Source organism: Macaca thibetana, chromosome 6 (assembly GCF_024542745.1).
Source record: "Macaca thibetana thibetana isolate TM-01 chromosome 6, ASM2454274v1, whole genome shotgun sequence".
Classification (NCBI taxonomy): Eukaryota; Metazoa; Chordata; class Mammalia; order Primates; family Cercopithecidae; genus Macaca; species Macaca thibetana.
In genome coordinates this window covers 46,856,111-46,875,922 of record NC_065583.1, presented here as the reverse complement: position 1 = coordinate 46,875,922, position 19,812 = coordinate 46,856,111, and the positions used below count along the sequence as shown (strand labels likewise).

The window sequence follows — 19,812 nt, the reverse complement described above, 5'->3', positions numbered from 1 at the left end:
GTATTTAAAGTTTTTATGTGATACAATAGTTTCCTAATGCTGTCAAATAGCTTCTCATTAAGGGTTTGACATGCCCGTTTAAGAAGCTTCTAAATATATGAAGTAGGTTATAAAATAATATAGAGAGGCATTTTCTGTGTCTAAAATAGCACTAGAACTTGCTTTCCACACATACGCTGTAATCTCTAATATGTTTTTTTCTAGGTGATGCTGTCAGATAATGGCTGATGTGGCTCGATGCTTCATCTCAGTCTTAGTTTTATGATGTGTTTTGGAGAGGGCTGTTTTCTGAATTTTACAGGTTCTTCAGGCCCTATGATGGTATGCAAGAGACGAGTTTGACAAAATAAAGGGCCTCATATACCCATTGTCAGAAAGTATTTGTCACTAGATTAAGACATTTTAGATCAAAATTTCTTTTCACTTTTTAAAGATACCTAACTTACCCCTCTGGTTAAGTCAGGCATTTTAGTTTCCTTTACAGTTTTTAAAAGTTCTTGGTAGCCATAAAATGAATTGGGACTGATTTTTAGTTTTCTTTTTGTCTTTATTTTTCTTCTCATCTTAGGTCGGGTCACAAATCTTCGAAGAGTGACATATGTTGTTTTAGATGAAGCAGACAGAATGTTTGATATGGGTTTTGAACCCCAGGTAATCATTACATTTCTTAAGTGTTTTGAAATGTAAATATAACCTTGTAGCTGCCATGAGAATGAAATGTTCATGTGGTTTCTGAAATTCACACACACACTTTTCTGTTGCATGGTAATACAGAAGACTGGGGACATACAGTCTTGAAGCACATATTTATGTTTCAGATTCCTCATAAAACTTCTTCAGGAGGTGTTTATACTGGCATTTCTTAGCCATGTAAGACCAACACCAGTTAAACTAGAATTGGAGTGCTAATAATAGACCTTAAGCCTTATTTTATTTTTTTGAGACGGAGTCTTGCTCTGTCGCCCAGGCTAGAGTGCAGTGGAGAGCGATCACCAGTCATGGCAACCTCTGCCTCCTGGATTCAAGTGATTCTGCCGCTGCAGCCTCCCAAGTAGCTGGGACTACAGGTGCCCACCACCACGCCTGGCTAACTTTTGTGTTTTTAGTAGAGATGGAGTTTCACCATGTTGGCCAGACTGGTCTCGAACTCCTGACCTCAGGCGATCCACCCACCTTGCCTCCCAAAGTGTTGGGATTACAGGCGTGAGCCACTACGCCCAGCCCATTGTCTTTTTAAATAAATTCTTTTAAATCATGCTTTTAAATACCTCATTATCTAGTCTAGATAGCACGTTATTTACATTTATCAAAGTCATTCACTTTTACTAAGATAATGGCCTAAAGAATTTGTCTAGCCTAGGTTTTTATATTCCTTATATATGCTGTTTGCTTAGGTGCAAAATTTCAGTGATACAGATTTATAGGAACACATTTTAAAGGTGGTAGAAAGTTTTCTTAAGAAGAGCATTGTGTGGCCGGGCGCGGTGGCTCAAGCCTGTAATCCCAGCACTTTGGGAGGCCGAGACGGGTGGATCACGAGGTCAGGAGATCGAGACCATGCTGGTTAACACGGTGAAACCCCGTCTCTACTAAAAAATACAAAAAATTAGCCGGGTGAGGTGGTGGGCGCCTGTAGTCCCAGCTACTCGGGAGGCTGAGGCAGGAGAATGGTGTGAACCCGGGAGGCGGAGCTTGCAGCGAGCTGAGATCCAGCCACTGCACTCCAGCCTGGGTGGCAGCGCGAGACTCAAAAAAAAAAAAAAAAAAGAGCATTGTGAATTGTCAGTAGGCTGTAGTTGCCAAAAAATAAATAAAAAAGGATTATAAGAGTCCACAGTAATGGAAATGTGCATAGAAAAGGGATAAGGCAAATGTCATATTTAGCCTTTTCAGTTTATCCATGTACTCTCCAAAAATTTATTGCCTGTTATATGATAGTGCATGTATTGTGTTTAGATTTAAGGACTGCATTCTAAATGAGATGTAAATAGGCCGGGCGCGGTGGCTCAAGCCTGTAATCCCAGCACTTTGGGAGGCCGAGACGGGCGGATCACGAGGTCAGGAGATCGAGACCATCCTGGCTAACACGGTGAAACCCCGTCTCTACTAAAAAATACAAAAAACTAGCCGGGCGCGGTGGCGGGCGCCTGTAGTCCCAACTACTCGGGAGGCTGAGGCAGGAGAATGGCGTGAACCCGGGAGGCGGAGCTTGCAGTGAGCTGAGATCCGGCCACTGCACTCCAGCCTGGGCGGCAGAGCGAGACTCCGTCTCAAAAAAAAAAAAAATAAATAAATAAATAAATAAATAAATGAGATGTAAATAGAAGAACACAGAAGAAGCAGGATTATGGTAATGCTTGAGCCATATGAGAAACAGTTAAAATGATACTCAGCTTTGGGCGGGGCATGGTGGCTCATGGCTTTAATCTCAGCACTTTGGGAGGCCAAGGCAGGCAGAACACTTGAAGTCAGGAGATCAGACTAGCCTGGCCAACATGGTGAAACCCTGTCTCTACTGAAAATACAAAAATTAGTTGGACATGGTGATGGACACCTGTAATCCCAGCTACTCGGGAGGCTGAGGCAGGAGACTCACGTGAACCTGGGAGGCACAGGGTGCAGTGAGCCAAGATCGCATTACTGCACTTAAAGCCTGAGTGACAGAGCTAGACTTCATCTCAAAAAATGATAATATAAATAATAATAATAATAAGCTTTAAGTAGAAGATATGATAGCATCCTTTAACTCTGAACAAGTGTCACATGAAAGCAACATTGAATTTATTTTTTTGGTCCCAAGGAGTACAAATGGGATCCAGTGGGGAAGTCATATGGAGCTTGATATGAGTTTATTTTGAGGAAGGACTGGATAAACATTATTTGGAGATGAAACATTGCTTCATGAGGAAGCGGGGGCTGATATGATACTGAATATCTGTTTCTTCCAGGTATTCAAGCAGAGGCAAGGGGTCTGTTTGTGGAAAGAGAGTAAAGAGAATTGAAGTATCAGATGGAACAGAGTCACGTGCCTTTCAATGTCTTTCCCAGTCATGTGAAATCTTAGATTTTATTATAATGCTTTAAGTAGATAAGAGTGATTGATAGGGACCTTCTGGTAAACCAGGTTCTTATAGAGTGAGTTCAAAACAACTTTTTCCATTGAAAGGCAAAGTGTGAATCATTCCTTGCCATAAATACATACAGATACATAAATACATATAAACAAAATAAATGATTAATTCAGCATTCTCTCATGTATTTATGTCCAATACATAAAAATTAGCTGGATGTGGGAGCATGCGTCTATAGTCCAAGCTACTCAGGAGGCTGAAGTAGCAGGATTGCTTGAGCCTGGGAGATAGAGGCTGTGGTGAGTCAATGTAATGTCTCTGCACTCCAGCCTGGGTGACAGAGTGAGACTGTGTCTCAAGAAAAAAAGGAAAATTTCGATTTAGTTTGTGATTATTTTGTGAGCTTCATAGATCAAAGCTGCACACTGACTTCTGCCTAGAGAAGAGTTGGCAAGCAGTAGTGTGCTTCCAGGCATGATTATATACTGAAGAAAATAGTGAGAATTGGAAATTATTTTTATTTATTTATTTATTTTGAGACAGTTTCACTCTGTAGCCCAGGCTGAAGTGCAGTGGCTCACTGCAACCTCCACCTCCCAGGTTCAAGTGGTTCTCCTGCCTCACCCTCCTGAGTAGCTGGGATTATAGGCGTATGCCACCACGCCTGGCTAATTTTTGTGTTTTTAGTAGAGACAGGGTTTCAGCATGTTGGCCGGGTTGGCCTTTAACTCTTGAGCTCAAGTGATCCGCCTGCCTTGACCTCCCAAAGTGCTGGGATTTCAGGCCTGAGTCACCACACCCGGCCTGAAAATGGACATTTGAATCTAGTAATGTGGTAATTTGGGAATCAGATTCTCCCCTTTCCCTAGGGTTTACTGTTTTTTATTACTGTTATTGTGTATTATTTTTGTATTTGATTGTCGTAGGTGGTCTGTGGCTAGGATTGCCCTGAGGTGTACACTTAAGGTCATTTCATGTGTTTTCTGAGCCTGTGGCATTCTGTATGTGTGGTTACTTTGTAAATTTCTTTGGATATTCATTTGTTTTTTAATCTCCTAGTATTTAATTTTTGGCTCTCAAAAGAAGAAAAGGCAGAGGGAAGGGGCATCAGATTAACCCTGGTAGTCACTTCAGCTTGAGGGGTCCGGGCTTGCAGTGGTTTGCAGGGTGTGAATGCAACAATAACAGCCAATGTCTGTTTGTCTTTACCTCTGTGATCAGAAGTAACAATCAGAGCAGAGATCCTCCATATTTGGAGGACAGAGTCCTTCTTGACCACCCTGGCTCTTGCAAGCTATGTACAGTTTGCTTCAGAAATGTGCATGCCTGCCTGCTGTGGGGCTGTTTGTGGGGGATGGTTAACTGCTACTGTGCTAAGAGCTGAAAATGGCAGAAAACAGCCACAATTTATCTTCCAGGCTTTTCCCAGGAAGTTGCAAACCTTCTGTAGATTCCAGAATTCCAAAGTGGTTACATCAGACAGATTCTACCAGCACAGTTGTTGTCTAGGTGTGGATACAGATTCCTGGTGATTCCCGCTCTGCCAGCTTCCCAGAATCCTCCTATTTTTGTCTGTTTTTATTGCATATTCCTAGTACTTAGAACAGTACCTGGTTCAAGATGGTTCTTTAATAAAAACGTGTTGAATAAATGAAGGGAAACAGTGGTAGTGGGTTGTATCCTAGATATAATTTGAAGAGAGACCACTACATTTGTTGACGGATTGGTTGTAAGATGAGCGACAGAGATTAATCAAAGATGTCTCCTAGATTTTTGGCCTAAGCATGTGTGGAGTTGTCGTTTCTTGAGATTGAAAGACTGTGGGAGTGGCAAAACTGAGATAGTTGTTCTCAAAAGTTCCTTTTACTTGGTTTTAACATTGCGTAAGCTTTGAAGACCCTATTTACCATGTTTATTTGTAATGTTTTCTTTTTCTCAGGTCATGCGCATCGTGGATAATGTTCGTCCTGATCGACAGACGGTTATGTTTTCAGCTACTTTCCCCAGAGCTATGGAGGCTTTGGCTCGCAGGATCCTGAGTAAACCTATTGAAGTACAAGTTGGAGGCAGGAGTGTGGTTTGCTCGGATGTGGAACAACAAGTGGTGGGTACCATCTTTAGGAAATTCCCAGTTTCGTTGATACTTAGGTAGTATGTGTGATCCTTTTGGGATCACTGTGTGTGAGGTAGGCAAGATAATTTCTAAAATGAAGTCATATACCACTACTGTAGCCTTCAGTATTTTACCAGATACACTTAACTATGCTGTTCCATGCAACTATTTAAAATGCTCTTTTTTTTTTTTTTTGCTGGGTGCGGTGGTGCATGCCTGAAGTTGCAGCTTTTCAGTCCCTGTAGTTCCGGACTGTAGTGCACTATGCATATCTTTGTCCATACTAAGTTCAGCATCAGTGTGGTGACCTCCTGGTAACAGGGGACCACCAGATTGCCTAAAGAATGAGATATTCTACCCAGGGCAGAAAAACAGAACACGTCAAAACTTTCTTGCTTATCATAGCTGGATCACATCTCTGAATAGCACCCTAGCCATAGTGAGCCCTGTCTCTTTAAAGACATAAAATAAAATGTCGTTTTAGTTTCTCTCATCAAAAGTGGTGAGTGGTGAGCCGATATATAGAAATGTCACATACCAGATGGGCATGGTGACTCATGCCTGTAATCCCACTATTTTAGGAGACCACGGTAGGAGGATCACTTGAGGCCAGGAGCTGGAGACTAGCTTGGGCAATATAGCGAGACCTCTGTCTCTACAAAGGGAAAAGAAATGTCACATACCTATTTTATCTCTTGGTTACTAGGATATGAAATTAAGAGCCAGAGAGAACAGATGATCATTTGCCCACATTTGCAAGCCTGTTAAACCCTGAAAGTTTACAATTTTTTTTTTTATTGTTTACAATTAAAATCAACGTCTTCCTAGCCCTTGGTAAAGATATAGCAAGATATTTTCATTTATTCATTCACCACAAATAAAATGAATATTTCTGTCCAAGGGATCCATTTGCATTTTCACTCCATTAACTTGGTTCAATATGGTGTTTTCAGATTGTGATTGAAGAAGAAAAGAAATTCTTGAAGTTACTTGAGCTTCTAGGCCATTATCAAGAGTCAGGATCTGTCATTATATTTGTGGATAAGCAGGAACATGCTGATGGTCTTCTTAAGGATTTAATGAGAGCATCTTATCCTTGCATGTCTCTTCATGGAGGTAATTATTCATTTGATTCACACATAAAGTATCTATTAAGTACTTGCCGAGCATTGTGCTGTGTTCTCGATATTTACTTTGTTCTCTATAATTCAGAACTAAATTTTATATCAGTTTTTACTCAAAAGTGCTCTGTGGGAGTAAGTATTATTATTGCCCCATCTAAGAGAAAGAAAATCATACAGGCATACTTTGGTTTGACCAAGTTCCATCACCATTTATTGACTATGGAGGAATTGAATTTAAATTTTGTCTGTGTTTCACCCTTTCCATTGCACATGCTGTCTGTAGGTTTTCATGATTCACTTTAAAGAGCTTTTATTGAAATTTCAAAGTAACATTTTAATTTCTTGTGATATTGCTATTGTTACATATGTGTGGAACTAGAACACAAAACACAGACCAGGCACGGTGACTCACACCTGTAATCCTAGCACTTAGGGAGGCTGAGGTGGGCGGATCACCTGAGGTCAGGAGTTGGAGACCAGCCTGGCCAACCTGGCGAAACTGTGTCTCTACTAAAAATACAGAACTTAGCTGGGCATGGTGGCACGTGCCTTTAATCCCAGCTACTTGGGAGGCTGAGGCAGGAGAACTGCTTGAACCTGGGAGGCGGAGGTTGCAGTGAACTGAGATCATGCCACTGCACTCCAGCCTGGGCAACAGAGTGAGACTCTGTCTCCACAAAAAAAAAAAAAAAAAAAAAAAAAAAAAAAACCAGGTGAGGTGGCTCACACCTGTAATCCCAGAACTTTGGGAGGCTGAGGCGGGCGGATCACAAGGTCAAGAGATAGAGACCAGCTGGGCACGGTGGCTCACGCCTGTAATTCCAGCACTTTGGGAGGTTGAGGTGGGTGGATGGCTCAATCCTGGCTCACTGCAACCTGCGCCTCCCAGGTTCAAGTGATTCTCCTGCCTCAGCCTCCCCAGTAGCTGGGATTACAGGCATGTACCACCATGCCTGGCTAATTTTGTATTTTTAGTAAGGGACGGGGTTTCTCCACGTTGGTCAGGCTGGTCTCGAACTCCCAACCTCAGGTGATCCGCCCACCTTGGTCTCCCAAAGTGCTGGGATTACAGGTGTGAGCCACCACGCCCGGCCCAAAAATGACTCTTTTTTTTGTGGTAAATATTCACTGCATAGAATGTCCCCGCCCCCACCCACCATTTCTTTTTGTTGTTGTTTGTTTGAGACAGGGTTTTGCTCTGTCACCCAGACTGGAGTGCAGTGGTGCGATATCAGCTCTCTACAGCCTCCGCCTCCTGCCTCCTGGGTTCAAGCAGTTCTTGTGCCTCAGCCTCCTGAGTTGCTGGGACTATAGGCTCATGCCATCATGCCTGACTAATTTTTTGTGTGTGTTTTAGTAGAAACAGGGTTTCGTCATGTCGGCCAGGCTGTTCTTGAACTCCTGACCTCAGATGATCTGCCTGCCTTGGCCTCCCAAAGTGCTGGGATTACAGGTGTGAACCACCACGCCCAGCCTTAGAATGTACCATTTTTTTGTATATAATTCAGTGACATTAAGTACATTCACAATGCTATAACCTTCACTACTATCTATTTCCAGAATGTTTTAATCACGCTGAATAGAAACAGTACTATTTTAAGTAACAAATTTCTTTCCCCATCCCTAAGCAGTTGCTCATAACCTCTATTCTGCTTTCTGTCTCTGCATTTGCCTCTTCTGGTTGCCTCCTATAAGTAGAATCATACATTCTATGTCTTTTTGTGACTGGTCTTTTTCACTTAGCAAATTGCTTTCAAGGTTCATCTGTGTTGTGGCATTTGTCAGATTTTCTTTGTAAGGCTGAATAATATTCCATTGTGTATATATACAACCAGCCCTTCGTGTCCATAGACTGCAGATTGAAAATATTTGGGAAAAAATGTGTCCATCCTGAACATACACAAAATCTATTCTTCTTGATATTGTTCCCTAAACAGTACAGTATAAAAGCTATTAATACATAGCATTTACACTATAATAGGTGGTTTTAAGTAATCTAGAGTTTTTTAAAGTTTTCAGGAGGATGTAGATGATATGGGCATACTATTCCATTTTATATAAGGGACTTGAGCGTCCTAGGATTTTGGTATGTGCCAGGGGCCCTGGAACCAATCCCCTGAGGATACTGAGCGATGACTATATTTGTTTATCAATTTTTTAGCTACTATTCATTGTCTACCCTCACATCAATTTTTCTTAGTTTTTCACACATTTCAAATAAATTGGAGATCAGGTTGTGACATTTCATGTCAATATGCATATCGTTAACACTAGTTCAAAACTTGTTTCGTTTTTTTTTTTTTTTTTTTTTTTTTCTGAGACAGAGTCTCCCTGTGCTGCCCAGTCTGGTCTTGAACTTCTGGGCTCAAGCGATCATCCCTCCTCAGCCTTGTAGGTAGCTGGGACTATAGCAAAATTTGTGAATATTAAAAAAAAAAAAAAAGCCAGCCGGGTGCAGTGGCTCACGCCTGTAATCCCAGCGCTTTGGGAGATTGAGGCGGGTGGATCACTTGAGCTCAGGAGTTTGGGACCAGCCTGGCCAACATGGTGAAACCCTGTCTCTACTAAAAATACAAAAATTAGCCAGGCGTGGTGGCGGGTACCTGTAATCCCAGCCACTCAGGAGGCTGAGGCAGGAGAATTGCTTAATCCCGGGAGGTAGAGGTTGTAGTAAGCAAAGTTTGCACCGTTGCACTCTGGCCTGGGCAACAAAAGTGACACTCTGTCTTAAGAAAAAAAAAAACAAACAAAAAACCTAATCTGGGCACAGTGTTGCATGCCTGTAGTCCCAGCTACTCAGGAGACTGAAGCAGAAGGATTGCTTGAGTCTAGGAGTTCGAGGCCAGTCTGGGCAACATAGTGAGACTCTCTCTCTTAAAAACAAACCAAAAAACCATCTAAGAAATTTCGCTCAGTTTATCTCTGTCCCTACCCCTCTAGAGTCAACAACTTTTATTTTTTTTAGATGGAATCTTACTCTGTTGCCTAGGCTGGAGTGCAGCGGCACGATCTAGGCTCACTGCAACCTCCACCTCCTGGGTTCAAGTGATTCTCCTGCCTCAGCCTCCTGGGTAGCTGAGACTACAGGCATGCACCACCATGCCTGGCTAATTTTTGTTTTTAGTAGAGATGGGATTTCACCATGTTGGCCAGGATGGTCTCGAACTCCTGACCTCAAGTGATCCGCCTACCTCAGCCTTCCACAGTGCTGGGGTTACAGCCGTGAGCTCCTGCACCCAGCCTGAGTCAAATACTTTAAACAAATTTTTTCAACATGGATTAGTTTTTTTTACCTCTTAGAGTTATAGATAAATGGAATCATATATAATGCATTGTTATTTATGTAAGGTTTCTGTTACCATATGCCTTTTGAGATTGATCTGTGTTGTTGCATGTATCAGTAGTTCTTCCCCTTTTATTGCTGAATAACATTTTATTATATGACTGTGCCACAGTGTAGTCATTTCTGTTGGGCACTGGGGTTGGGGGCTGCTTCCAGTATTTTGGTTGCTTTAGCCACATCCCACAGAATACACCATAATCAGGTTGCAGAACAGTTCCATCACTTCCTAAAAAACCCCCTCATCTTGTCCCTGTAAAGGTATCTTTCCCCATCCATAACTGCTGGCAATCACTCATGTGTTCTTTTTTTTTTTTGAGACAGAGTTTTGCTCTTGTTGCCCAGGCTATAGTGCAATGACGCCATCTCGGCTCACTGCAACCTCCACCTCCCGCGTTCAAACGATTCTTCTGCCTCAGCCTCCCAAGTAGCTGGGATTACAGGCGTGCGCCACCTTGTCTCACTGATTTTTATATTTTTAGTAGAGACATTGTCACCATGTTGGTCAGGGTAATCTCGAACTCCTGACCTCAGGTGATCCACCCACCTCAGCCTCCCAAAGTGCTGGGGTTACAGGCTGAGCCACCATGCGTGGCCTCATGTATTGTTTTAAGAATGTTTGTAGGTCAGGTGCGGTGACTCATGCATGTAATCCCAGCACTTTGGGAGGCCGAGTTGGGCAGATTGCTTGAGTCTGGGAGTTTGAGACCAGTCTGGGCAGCATAGCAAGACCCCATCTCTGTAAAAAAATTTAAAAACTATAAAAAATTAGCCTCCCAGCTACTCAGGAGGCTGAGGTGGGAGGGAGGATTGTTTGAGCCTGGGAGGCAGAGGTTGCACTGAGCCGAGATTGTGCCACTGTACTCCTGCCTTGGCGACAGAGTGAGTCCCTATCTCAAAGGAAGAGAAAAGTTTGTAAATTGAATCCTACAGTATGTAACTTTTTGCAATTGGCTTTTTAAACTCAGCTTAATGACTTTGATATGCATCCAAGTCCCAAGTTCTTGCACAGTTTATTCTTTTTTTTTTTTTCTTGAGACAGCTTCTCTCTGTTGCCCAGGCTGGAGTACAGTGGTGCCATCTCAGCTTGGCTCACTGCAGCCTCCACCTCCCAGGCTCAAGCGATGCTCCTACCTCAGCCTCCTGAGTAGCTAGGACTATAGGCATGTGCCACCATGCCCAACTAATTTTTTAATATTTTTTTGTAGAGATGGGCTTTCACCATGTTGCCCAGGCTGATCTCGGACTCTTGGGTTCAAGCAGTCCTCCCACCTCAAATTCTAGAGTGTTGGGATTCAAGCCTGAGCCACGGTCTATAGTTCTTTTTTTCTTATTACTGAGTAGTATTCATTGTATGGATTTACCACTGTTTGTGTGTCTGCTCATCTGTTTGAGGACATTTTAGTGTTTTTTTTTTTATAATTATGAATAAAGCTGCTATTATACAAATAAAGGTTTTTGTGTGACTGTCAGCTTTCATTTCTCTAGGGTAGATAACAAAGAATGGGATTGCTATGTCATATGGTAACTATATCTAAGGATGGTATTATTTGTATTTATTCTGTGTGGGGTTCATTTAACTTCTAGAATCTACAAATTTATGTCCTGTTCTGAATTTGGGAAATTCTTGGTTGTTATTTCTTTCCTGCCTTATTCTCTCTTTGGGACTTCAGTTATGTATATGTTTGAGTTTTTGATATTGTCTCACTGATGCTTTGTTCAGTCTTTTTCAACCTTTTTTTCCCCTCCGTAGTTCAAATTGGATAATTTCTTGAGATAGAGTTTTGTTCTTGTTCCCCAGACTAAAGTGCAATGGCACTGTCTCGGCTCACTGCAACCTCTGCCTCCTGGGTTCAAGCGATTCTTGTGCCTCAGCCTCCTGAGTAGCTGGGATTACAGGCATATGCTACCACGCCCAGCTCACTTTGTATTTTTAGTAGAGACAGGGTTTCATCATGTTGGTCAGGCTGGTCTCGAACTCCTGACATCAGGTGATCCACCCACCTTGGCCTCCCAAAGTGCTGGGATTACAGGCATGAGCCACCGTGTCCGGCCCTGATAATTTCTTTTACCTTGTTGTCAACTTTATTTTATTTTATTTATTTATTTATTTGTTTTTTGGGTTTTTTTTGGGTCATCTCCTATCTTCTGTTAAGCCCATCCAGTGAATTTTTGAATTCAGTTATTGTATTTTTTTTAGTTCTAAAATTACAAGTGTGTTCTCTTTTACATTTTCTTGTTTGTCTGATTAGATTTTTTAGGCATTCCTTGTAAGCATTTTTAAAAAGTCTTGATCATAATTATATGTGCTTTGAAATCTTTGTTAATTATAACATCTGGATCATATTGATGTCAGTCTCTATTGATGGTCTTTTCTCTTGATTTTTGTTTTATGGTTTTGTCTTTCTTTGTATGTCTAGTAATTTCTGTTTGTATACTGGACTTTGAATGATCCACTGTAGAGATTCTAAATTCTCAATTGTCTGATGTCTCCCACAAGTCGTGTTTTGTTTTTGTTTTTTGTGGTTTCCAAATAGAGCGTTAACTTGGCAGAACCCAGCATCCAAACTCTGTCTTCCTTTAATGGGCAGCATCTGAAATCTCTTACTTTTTAATTTTATTATTATTTTTTAGACAGAGTCTCGCTCTGTCTCCCAGGCTGGTGTGCAGTGGCGTGATCTCGGCTCACTGGACCTCCATCTCCCAGGTTCAGGCAATTTTCCTGCCTCAGTCTCCCAAGTAGCTGGGACTACAGGTGCGTGCCACCACGCCCAGCTAATTTTTGTGCTTTTAGTAGAGACAGGGTTTCTCTATGTTGGCCAGGCTGGTCTGGAACTCCTGACCTCAGGTGATCCACCAGCCTTGGCCTCCCAAAGTGCTGGGATTACAGGCCTGAGCCACCGAGCCTAGACCTGAAATCTCTTAATTTTTTTTTTTTTTTCATCCCAACTGCTTAGATTTTTGCCTCACAAATCTGTAGCTTAGGGGTCAGCCAGATATTTGGGCAGCATATGTATGCACAGTTGTGGCTTTCTGCTCCATTCTTTTCAGGATTTATTTCCTCTGTTTCCTAGTCCTGAGTTTGTTTTGAACAAACTGGTGGTTTCTCTTATAAGACTGTGAGTTTCTGTTCAAGTTTTGACTTCCTCGCTTGGTCTGTGCTGGGCCTGCCTCTGAGCAAAGAGTTTGAAATAAATAAGTAAATAAATACAATCCTCTACACTTTGCTAGTGCAATACTTTTTTTTTTTTTTTGAGACGGAGTCTTGCTCTGTCGCCCAGGCTGGAGTGCAGTGGCCGGATCTCAGCTCACTGCAAGCTCCGCCTCCCGGGTTTACGCCATTCTCCTGCCTCAGCCTCCCGAGTAGCTGGGACTACAGGCGCCCACCACCTCGCCCGGCTAGTTTTTTGTATTTTTAGTGGAGACGGGGTTTCACCATATTAGCCAGGATGGTCTCGATCTCCTGACCTCGTGATCCGCCCGTCTCGGCCTCCCAAAGTGCTGGGATTACAGGCTTGAGCCACCGCGCCCGGCCACTAGTGCAATACTTTCTTCCAAGTGTCAACTTCTTTCCCATTTCTGCTGCTGTTAGTCACTCTCTAGTGTCTTTATGTAGTTGCTCTTTATTTTGCCCAGAGTTCATAGTTGTTACCTGCCGGAGGGATTGGTCCAGTAAGAGTTTCTCCTATATTGTTGTAAATGTGTGTTTTTATATTAAGGAAGTTGTTTCCCATAATACTTGTCTTTAATACTACTTTTATCTTTTTGGCCAGAATTCTGTCGTATCATATGCTTAAGCCTCATTCATAGACAAAGAAAATGACAAATGATTCTTCTTCTTTTTTTTTTGTTTTTTGAGACAGTTTCTTAATGTCTTGCTCTGTCTCCCAGGCTGGAGTGCAGGGGTGTGATCACAGCTCACTGCATCCTCGACCTCCAGGGCTCAAGCTGTCCTCCCACCTCAGCTTCTTGAATAGCTGAGACTACAGGCATGAGCCACCATGCCTAGTCTATTTTTGTATTTTTTGTAAAGATGGGTTTTTGCTATGTTGCCCAGGGTGATCTGCCCACTTTGGCCTGCCAAAGCCCTGGAATTACAGGCATGAGCCACTGCGCCTGGCCGAATGTAAGAAAAAATATTATCCTAGGACCTCTGAGAGTCCCTGGGATGTCAGGAGGTTTATAAGACTATATGTATTTTCTTAATAATCCAATGATGTTATTTGCCTTTTTCACTCTCATTCTCTCTAGTGTGCAGGGTTTGCTACAGGTTGAATGGCATGGTATATTGTGACAGATTGAATATAGAAGATATGACATTCCAGTTATCTTCTATTAAGCCTGACCTGAAAAAGATTGGCAAAAATGTAAATCAGTGCCATTTGTCTTTTTTTTTTGAGACAGGGTTTTACTCTGTTGCCCAAGGTGGAGTGCAGAGGCACAATCACAGCTTACTACAGCCTGGACCTCCCTTTGCTCAGGTGATCCTTCTACCTCAGCCTCCCGAGGAGCTGGTACTACAAGCACGTGCCACCACACCAAGCTAATTTTTTGTAGAGAAGGGGCTTGGCATGTTGCCCAGGCTGGCCCCTTTGTCTTAATGTAATTATTTTATTGTTCTGGAAAAGTTATTTTTCACAAAAATGTGCTTTTTATTTTAACATGTCATTGCTATGTTTTTTCTAGTCTTTTCATTTTTATTCAAAAGTCATTTTTTAAATTTAGCTTTCTGACTCTGTGCTTGTGCCTTCAACACTTTCACCATGATTTTCTGTTCCTTGATAAGGAAAGTATGCTTAATCCTGTCATGATCACATTTAACACACATGGAACCACCATTGGCTCTGCTGACATGTTTTTTTTTGTTTTGGGCATTCATGTAACAATGTTAGATCTCACAACACAAACCCCTTGAAGTCTGCCTGGGCACAAGCCACCTGCAGATTTTGGTGCTTTCCCAACTGTAAATAATTCTTTTACCAGGGATTCCAGACAGCCTAGTTTTGTTAAAGGCTGTATCGTAGAAAGCCTATGACAGGCAGTATGTCAAATGCTTGACCATTCTGAGTGCCTCTAGACCACGCCCCTGGAAGAGGAACTGCCTTTTTTTATTGTTATTATTATTTTTTGAGATGGAGTCTCATTCTGTCGCCCAAGCTGTAGTGCAGAGGCACGATCTCGGCTCACTACAACGTCCGCCTCCCGGGTTCAAGCTATTCTCCTGCCTCGCCTCACTGGGTCTACAGGCACCCTCCACCACACCTGGCTAATTTTTGTGTTTTTAGTAGAGACGGAGTTTCACCATATTGATTAGGCTGGTCTTGAAATCCTGACCTTGTAATCCGCCTGCCTCAGCCTCCCAAAATGCTGGGATTACAGGCGTGAGCCACCGCGTCCAGCCGAGGAACTGTATCTTTAAACAAATCCAGTATTTAAAAATTTCCTCAGTTCTGATTTCTTTTCTTTTCTTTTCTTTTCTTTTCTTTTCTTTTCTTTTCTTTTCTTTTCTTTTCTTTTCTTTCTTTCTTTCTTTTTTTTTTTTTTTTTTTTTTTTTTTTGAGACAGAGGTTCACTCTTGTTGCGCAGGCTGGAGTGCAGTGGCATGATCTTGGCTCACTGCAACCTCCACCTCCCAGGTTCAAGCAATTCTCCTGCCTCAGCCTTCCAAGTAGCTGGGATTGCAGGTGGCTGCCACCAAGCCTGGTTAATTTTTTTGTGTTACGGGGTTTCGCCATGTTGATCAGGCTGGTCTCAAGCTCCTGACCTCAGGTGATCCTCCTGCCTTGGCCTCCCAAAGTGCTGGGATTATAGGTGTGAGCCTCCCCCCCATCCTCTCTGTTCTAATTTCTAATACATTAAGTATTGATAGACAAGACCTAAACTAAAGCTCTTTGGGTGTGGGTCCTTACTGATTTTAAGAGTGTAAAGACATCCTAAAGGCCGGGCGTGGTGGCTCACGCCTATAATTTCAGCACTTTGGAAGGTGGGCGGATCACCCGAGGTCAGGAGTTCAAGACCAGCCTGGCCAACATGGTGAAACCCTGTCTCTGCTAAAAATACAAAAATTAGCCAGGCATGGTGACAGTCGCCTGTAGTCCCAGCTAGTGGGGAGGCTGAGGCAGGAGAATCACTTGAACCTGGGAGGCGGAGGTTGCAGTGAGCCGAGATCACGCTATTGCACTCCAGCCTGTGCAACAAGAGTGAAACTCCGTCTTTTAAAAAAAAAAAAAAAAAAAAAAGGCATCCTGAAAACAGAAAGATCGAAAAGGGCTGGTGTACAACAAGTATATTAACTCTTGGAGACTGGGATTAGGCCCATCTCCCATTTGATGTATACCTGATCATGTGTTGGGTTAGTATGTGAACAAAATTGTGGTTATTTTAAAAAGGAAGGGGGTTCATGGTTTTTGGGTTGACATCCCATATGCTGCTTCAGTTAGCATATTATACTCAATTCCAAGGAATCAATTTTGTGTGATTATGTTAGTAGTCAGGATACCTTAGGCTAAAGTAAAAGTTTTGGTATTTTTAAATTATAAACTTAAATTTATACTGATATTGATTTCATCAAATTTTCTTAGGCGATTTTTTTGGTGAAGTGTTAGATTCCAATTTCTTTGACAGTGATTCAAATACTTCCTTTAAATCAATCCTTGAAGAGTACCTTTAAAATTTTAGATAGTACTAGGACTTAATATTGGTAATTATTTACATGCTAAGCAGTTTGTATGTTAAACCCAGATTTTCTGTGAAATCTTCCATTGAAAGCATGAGTTTTAAGTTTTGAGAGTTTATCTTATTCCCTTCTCTATTACCAGAGTTTCCTGGGAACCTCATCATAAAATATTTTGTGGCTTGGGCATGTTGTAATAGAACTTACAGTATTTTATACTCTGCTTTGTCACTGGATCACTTATTTAAGAGAGACCCATTTGGGTACTTTTAAACCAGTATTCCTCAAACTTTAATTTGCGTATGATAATCATGTAAGGATTTTTTAAAATGCAGATTTTGATTTAGTAGTTTGGAGTATAACCCTAGATTCTGCATTTCCTTTTTTTTTTTTTTTTTTTCTGAGACAGAGTCTTTCTCTGTCGCCCAGGCTGGAGTGCAGTGGCATGATCTTGGCTCATGGCAACCTCAGCCTCCCGAGTAGCTGGGATTACAGGCATGTGCCACCACACCCGGCTTTTATTTGTGTGTGTGTTTTTAGTAGAGACGGGGTTTCACCATGTTGTCCAGGCTGGTCTCGAGCTCCTGACCTCATGATCCGCCCGCCTTGGCCTCTCAAAGTGCTGGGATTAGAGGCATAAACCACCACACCTGGCCTAGATTCTGCATTTCTAACAAGCTCCCAGGTGATGCTGCTCTGGTCCTTGGACAAAACTGAGTAACAGGGCTCTAAATAACCTACAGGAAAAGGAGAAATATCTAACTCTTATCGATATAGGCTGAATGTTTCTGCCTTTTCTCTCTTTGGCTCCCAAACAGGTTTAAGTCAATTTCTGATATTGGGCCTTTGCAAATATAAACCTTATGTAGAAGAAAGAGGGCAATACAAGGCCAGTGTTGAAATATTCATACATGAGTTAATAGCAATAACCTTTAATCTTGCCGTTAAATTTTCTTAGTGTTTTATTTTCTGTATTTTAGGAGTTGGATGTGTCAATTTGTTCTTCACTCTGAGTTTAGATTCTTGGTCAGAAGAGACGGAATATTTAATTTGAACATGTTTTACAGCTCTTTAATTTACTTGCAGGCATTGATCAATATGACAGAGATAGCATCATAAATGACTTTAAGAATGGGACCTGCAAACTTCTTGTGGCTACCTCTGTTGCTGCCCGAGGTCTAGATGTGAAACATCTGATTCTTGTAGTAAATTATAGCTGCCCCAACCATTATGAGGATTATGTACACAGAGCAGGGCGGACTGGAAGAGCAGGCAACAAGGTAAAAATAAGTTTTTTATAGTTGATCTTCATTATATTAAAATACAAGTGTTTCTTTAGTATTTCAAGGAGTAGATAATAGGAGTTATGGAGACGTTTTGAAAATCTTTAATCCACATAGTGTGAAGAGTGGTTGATGTTAATAATTTATATACATGTACAGGTCTAAGTATTGTTCAGATTATCAGATACCTAGCTGCTCTTTATAGGCGGATCCTGTTAACAGTTTGTCTCCCCTTTTAGTTTTTCCCCTCATGCCTAGAAATTTGTATACAGATGTTCCTTGATTTATGATGGGGTTACAATGTCCCGATAAACCCATCATAAGTTGAAAATGCATTTAATATACCTGACCTACTAAACATCATAGTAGTCTAGCCTACCTTCAGCATGCTCAGAACACTTATATTAGCCTATACTTGGGCATAATCATCTAATACAAAGCCTATTTTATAATAAAGTTTTGAATATCTCATGTAATTTACTAAATACTAGAAGTGAAAAACAATGGTTGTATAGGTACTCAAAGTACAATTTCTACTGAATGCGTATCACTTTTGCATCATGGTAAAGTTGAAAAATTATAAATTGAATCATTGTAAGTCAGGGACCATCTGTATACACAGACACATAAATGTTTATACTTCAGGAACATTTTTAAAAAAACATGGGATCATAAAATATACCCCTCTCCACACCTACCAATTTCTCCTACTCCCCTCTTTACCTCCCTGTCATTCATACGAATATATATTACTTGCTTTTTTGACTCACCTGTATTCTAGAAACTGTATAGGTCTAACTCATTCCTTCTAGAGGCAGCAGACTATTCTGTTGTTGGAGACATTGATTATGATATATTTAATTTTCTAACCCTGTACGTTGCATAATAAAGCAATAAATAATATTTGTATGTCATAGCTTACATTAATGGATGACGTATTATCTGCCATATATAATGTCATTTTAAGTGTTTTACATATATAATGTCATTTTATCCTTACATATATAATGTCATTTTATCCTTAGAACTGTTTAAGTGTTTTACATATATAATGTCATTTTATCCTTAAAACTTTGCTTTGAGGTAGATGATACTCTATTTTATAGATGAGAAAAATTCATGCAAATAGAATTTAGCTCACCTGCTTATACACATTTAATAAGTAGTGATGGCATTTATTCTTTTAACCTATTGGGAGGAGTCAAGAATTTTTTTTGTAAAGGGCCATGTATTAAAAATTATAACCTATTTGGGCTCTGTTGCATATTCTTTCTCTCTCCTTCTCTATGTACATGTGTGTTATTGTGTGTATGTTCATAACTCTATAAAACTGTAAATACTTGTGGCCCTGTAGCAGTACAAAAGCAGACCATGGGTCAAAGGCAGTGGCTATTTTGACATTTCTGAATTAAAATCTTAAACCATGTTTTAAAATTCATAACAGTTGGCTGGGCACGGTGGCTCACGCCTGTAATCCCAGCACTTTGGGAGGCCAAAGCGGGTGGCTCACCTGAGGTCGGGAGTTTGAGAGCAGCCTGACCAACATGGAGAAACCCTGTCTCTACCAAAAAAAAAAAAAAAAAAAAAAAAAAAAACAAAATTAGCTGGGCGTGGTGGCATATGCCTGTAATCCCAGCTACTCGGGAGGCTGAGGCAGGAGAATAGCTTGAACCCGGGAGGCAGAGGTTGCGATGAGCTGAGATTGTGCCATTGCACTCCAGCCTGGGCAACAAGAGCAAAACTGTGTCTCAAAAAAAAAAAAATTGTAGCAGTTGACTGTTTGGGTCAGACTTTTTTGTTTTGTTTTGTTTTTTACATTTTTGTGGAGATAAGGTCTTGCCGTTTTTGCCCAGGCTGGCCTCAAACTCCTAGGCTCAAGCTGTCTTTCCACCTCTGCCTCCCCAAGTGCTAGGATTGCACGTGTGAGCCATTGCGCCCAGCAAGGTCATATTGTTTTGTGAAGATAGCAAACTCTAGCGAGACTCCATCTCAAAAAAAAAAAAAAAAAAAGAAAAACAAAATCAATAGGTATGACCACACAATTGTGCATTTGTGTAAAATTACATGTTTCTTTTTCTTTTCTTCTTTTTTTTTTTTCTTGAGATGGAGTTTCACTCTTGTCACCCAGGCTGGAGTGCATTGGTGCCATCTCAGCTCACTGCAACCTCTGCCTCCCAGGGTCAAGCGATTCTCCTGCGTCAGCCTCCC

General features: G+C 41.4%; 3 protein-coding genes across 3 annotated transcripts in view; 1 reads left to right on the top strand and 2 right to left on the bottom strand.

Annotated features, from left to right (window-relative positions):
• Positions 1–15,474, bottom strand: part of CDKN2AIPNL (CDKN2A interacting protein N-terminal like) — a 413,846-nt gene extending 398,372 nt beyond the window's left edge. The window contains exon 1 of the mRNA XM_050792900.1: positions 15,470–15,474. The gene's annotated coding sequence lies outside the window, so the exon portion shown is untranslated. The remainder of the gene's footprint in view (positions 1–15,469) is intronic.
• SAR1B (secretion associated Ras related GTPase 1B) overlaps positions 1–19,812 on the bottom strand; it is a 1,003,791-nt gene that overhangs the window by 195,922 nt on the left and 788,057 nt on the right. The gene's annotated exons all lie outside the window — the stretch shown is intronic.
• Positions 1–19,812, top strand: part of DDX46 (DEAD-box helicase 46) — a 75,955-nt gene that overhangs the window by 37,990 nt on the left and 18,153 nt on the right. The window contains exons 13-16 of the mRNA XM_050792753.1: positions 569–651; positions 5,011–5,175; positions 6,138–6,300; positions 17,408–17,601. Coding sequence (XP_050648710.1) covers positions 569–651; positions 5,011–5,175; positions 6,138–6,300; positions 17,408–17,601 — 605 coding nt within the window. The remainder of the gene's footprint in view (positions 1–568; positions 652–5,010; positions 5,176–6,137; positions 6,301–17,407; positions 17,602–19,812) is intronic.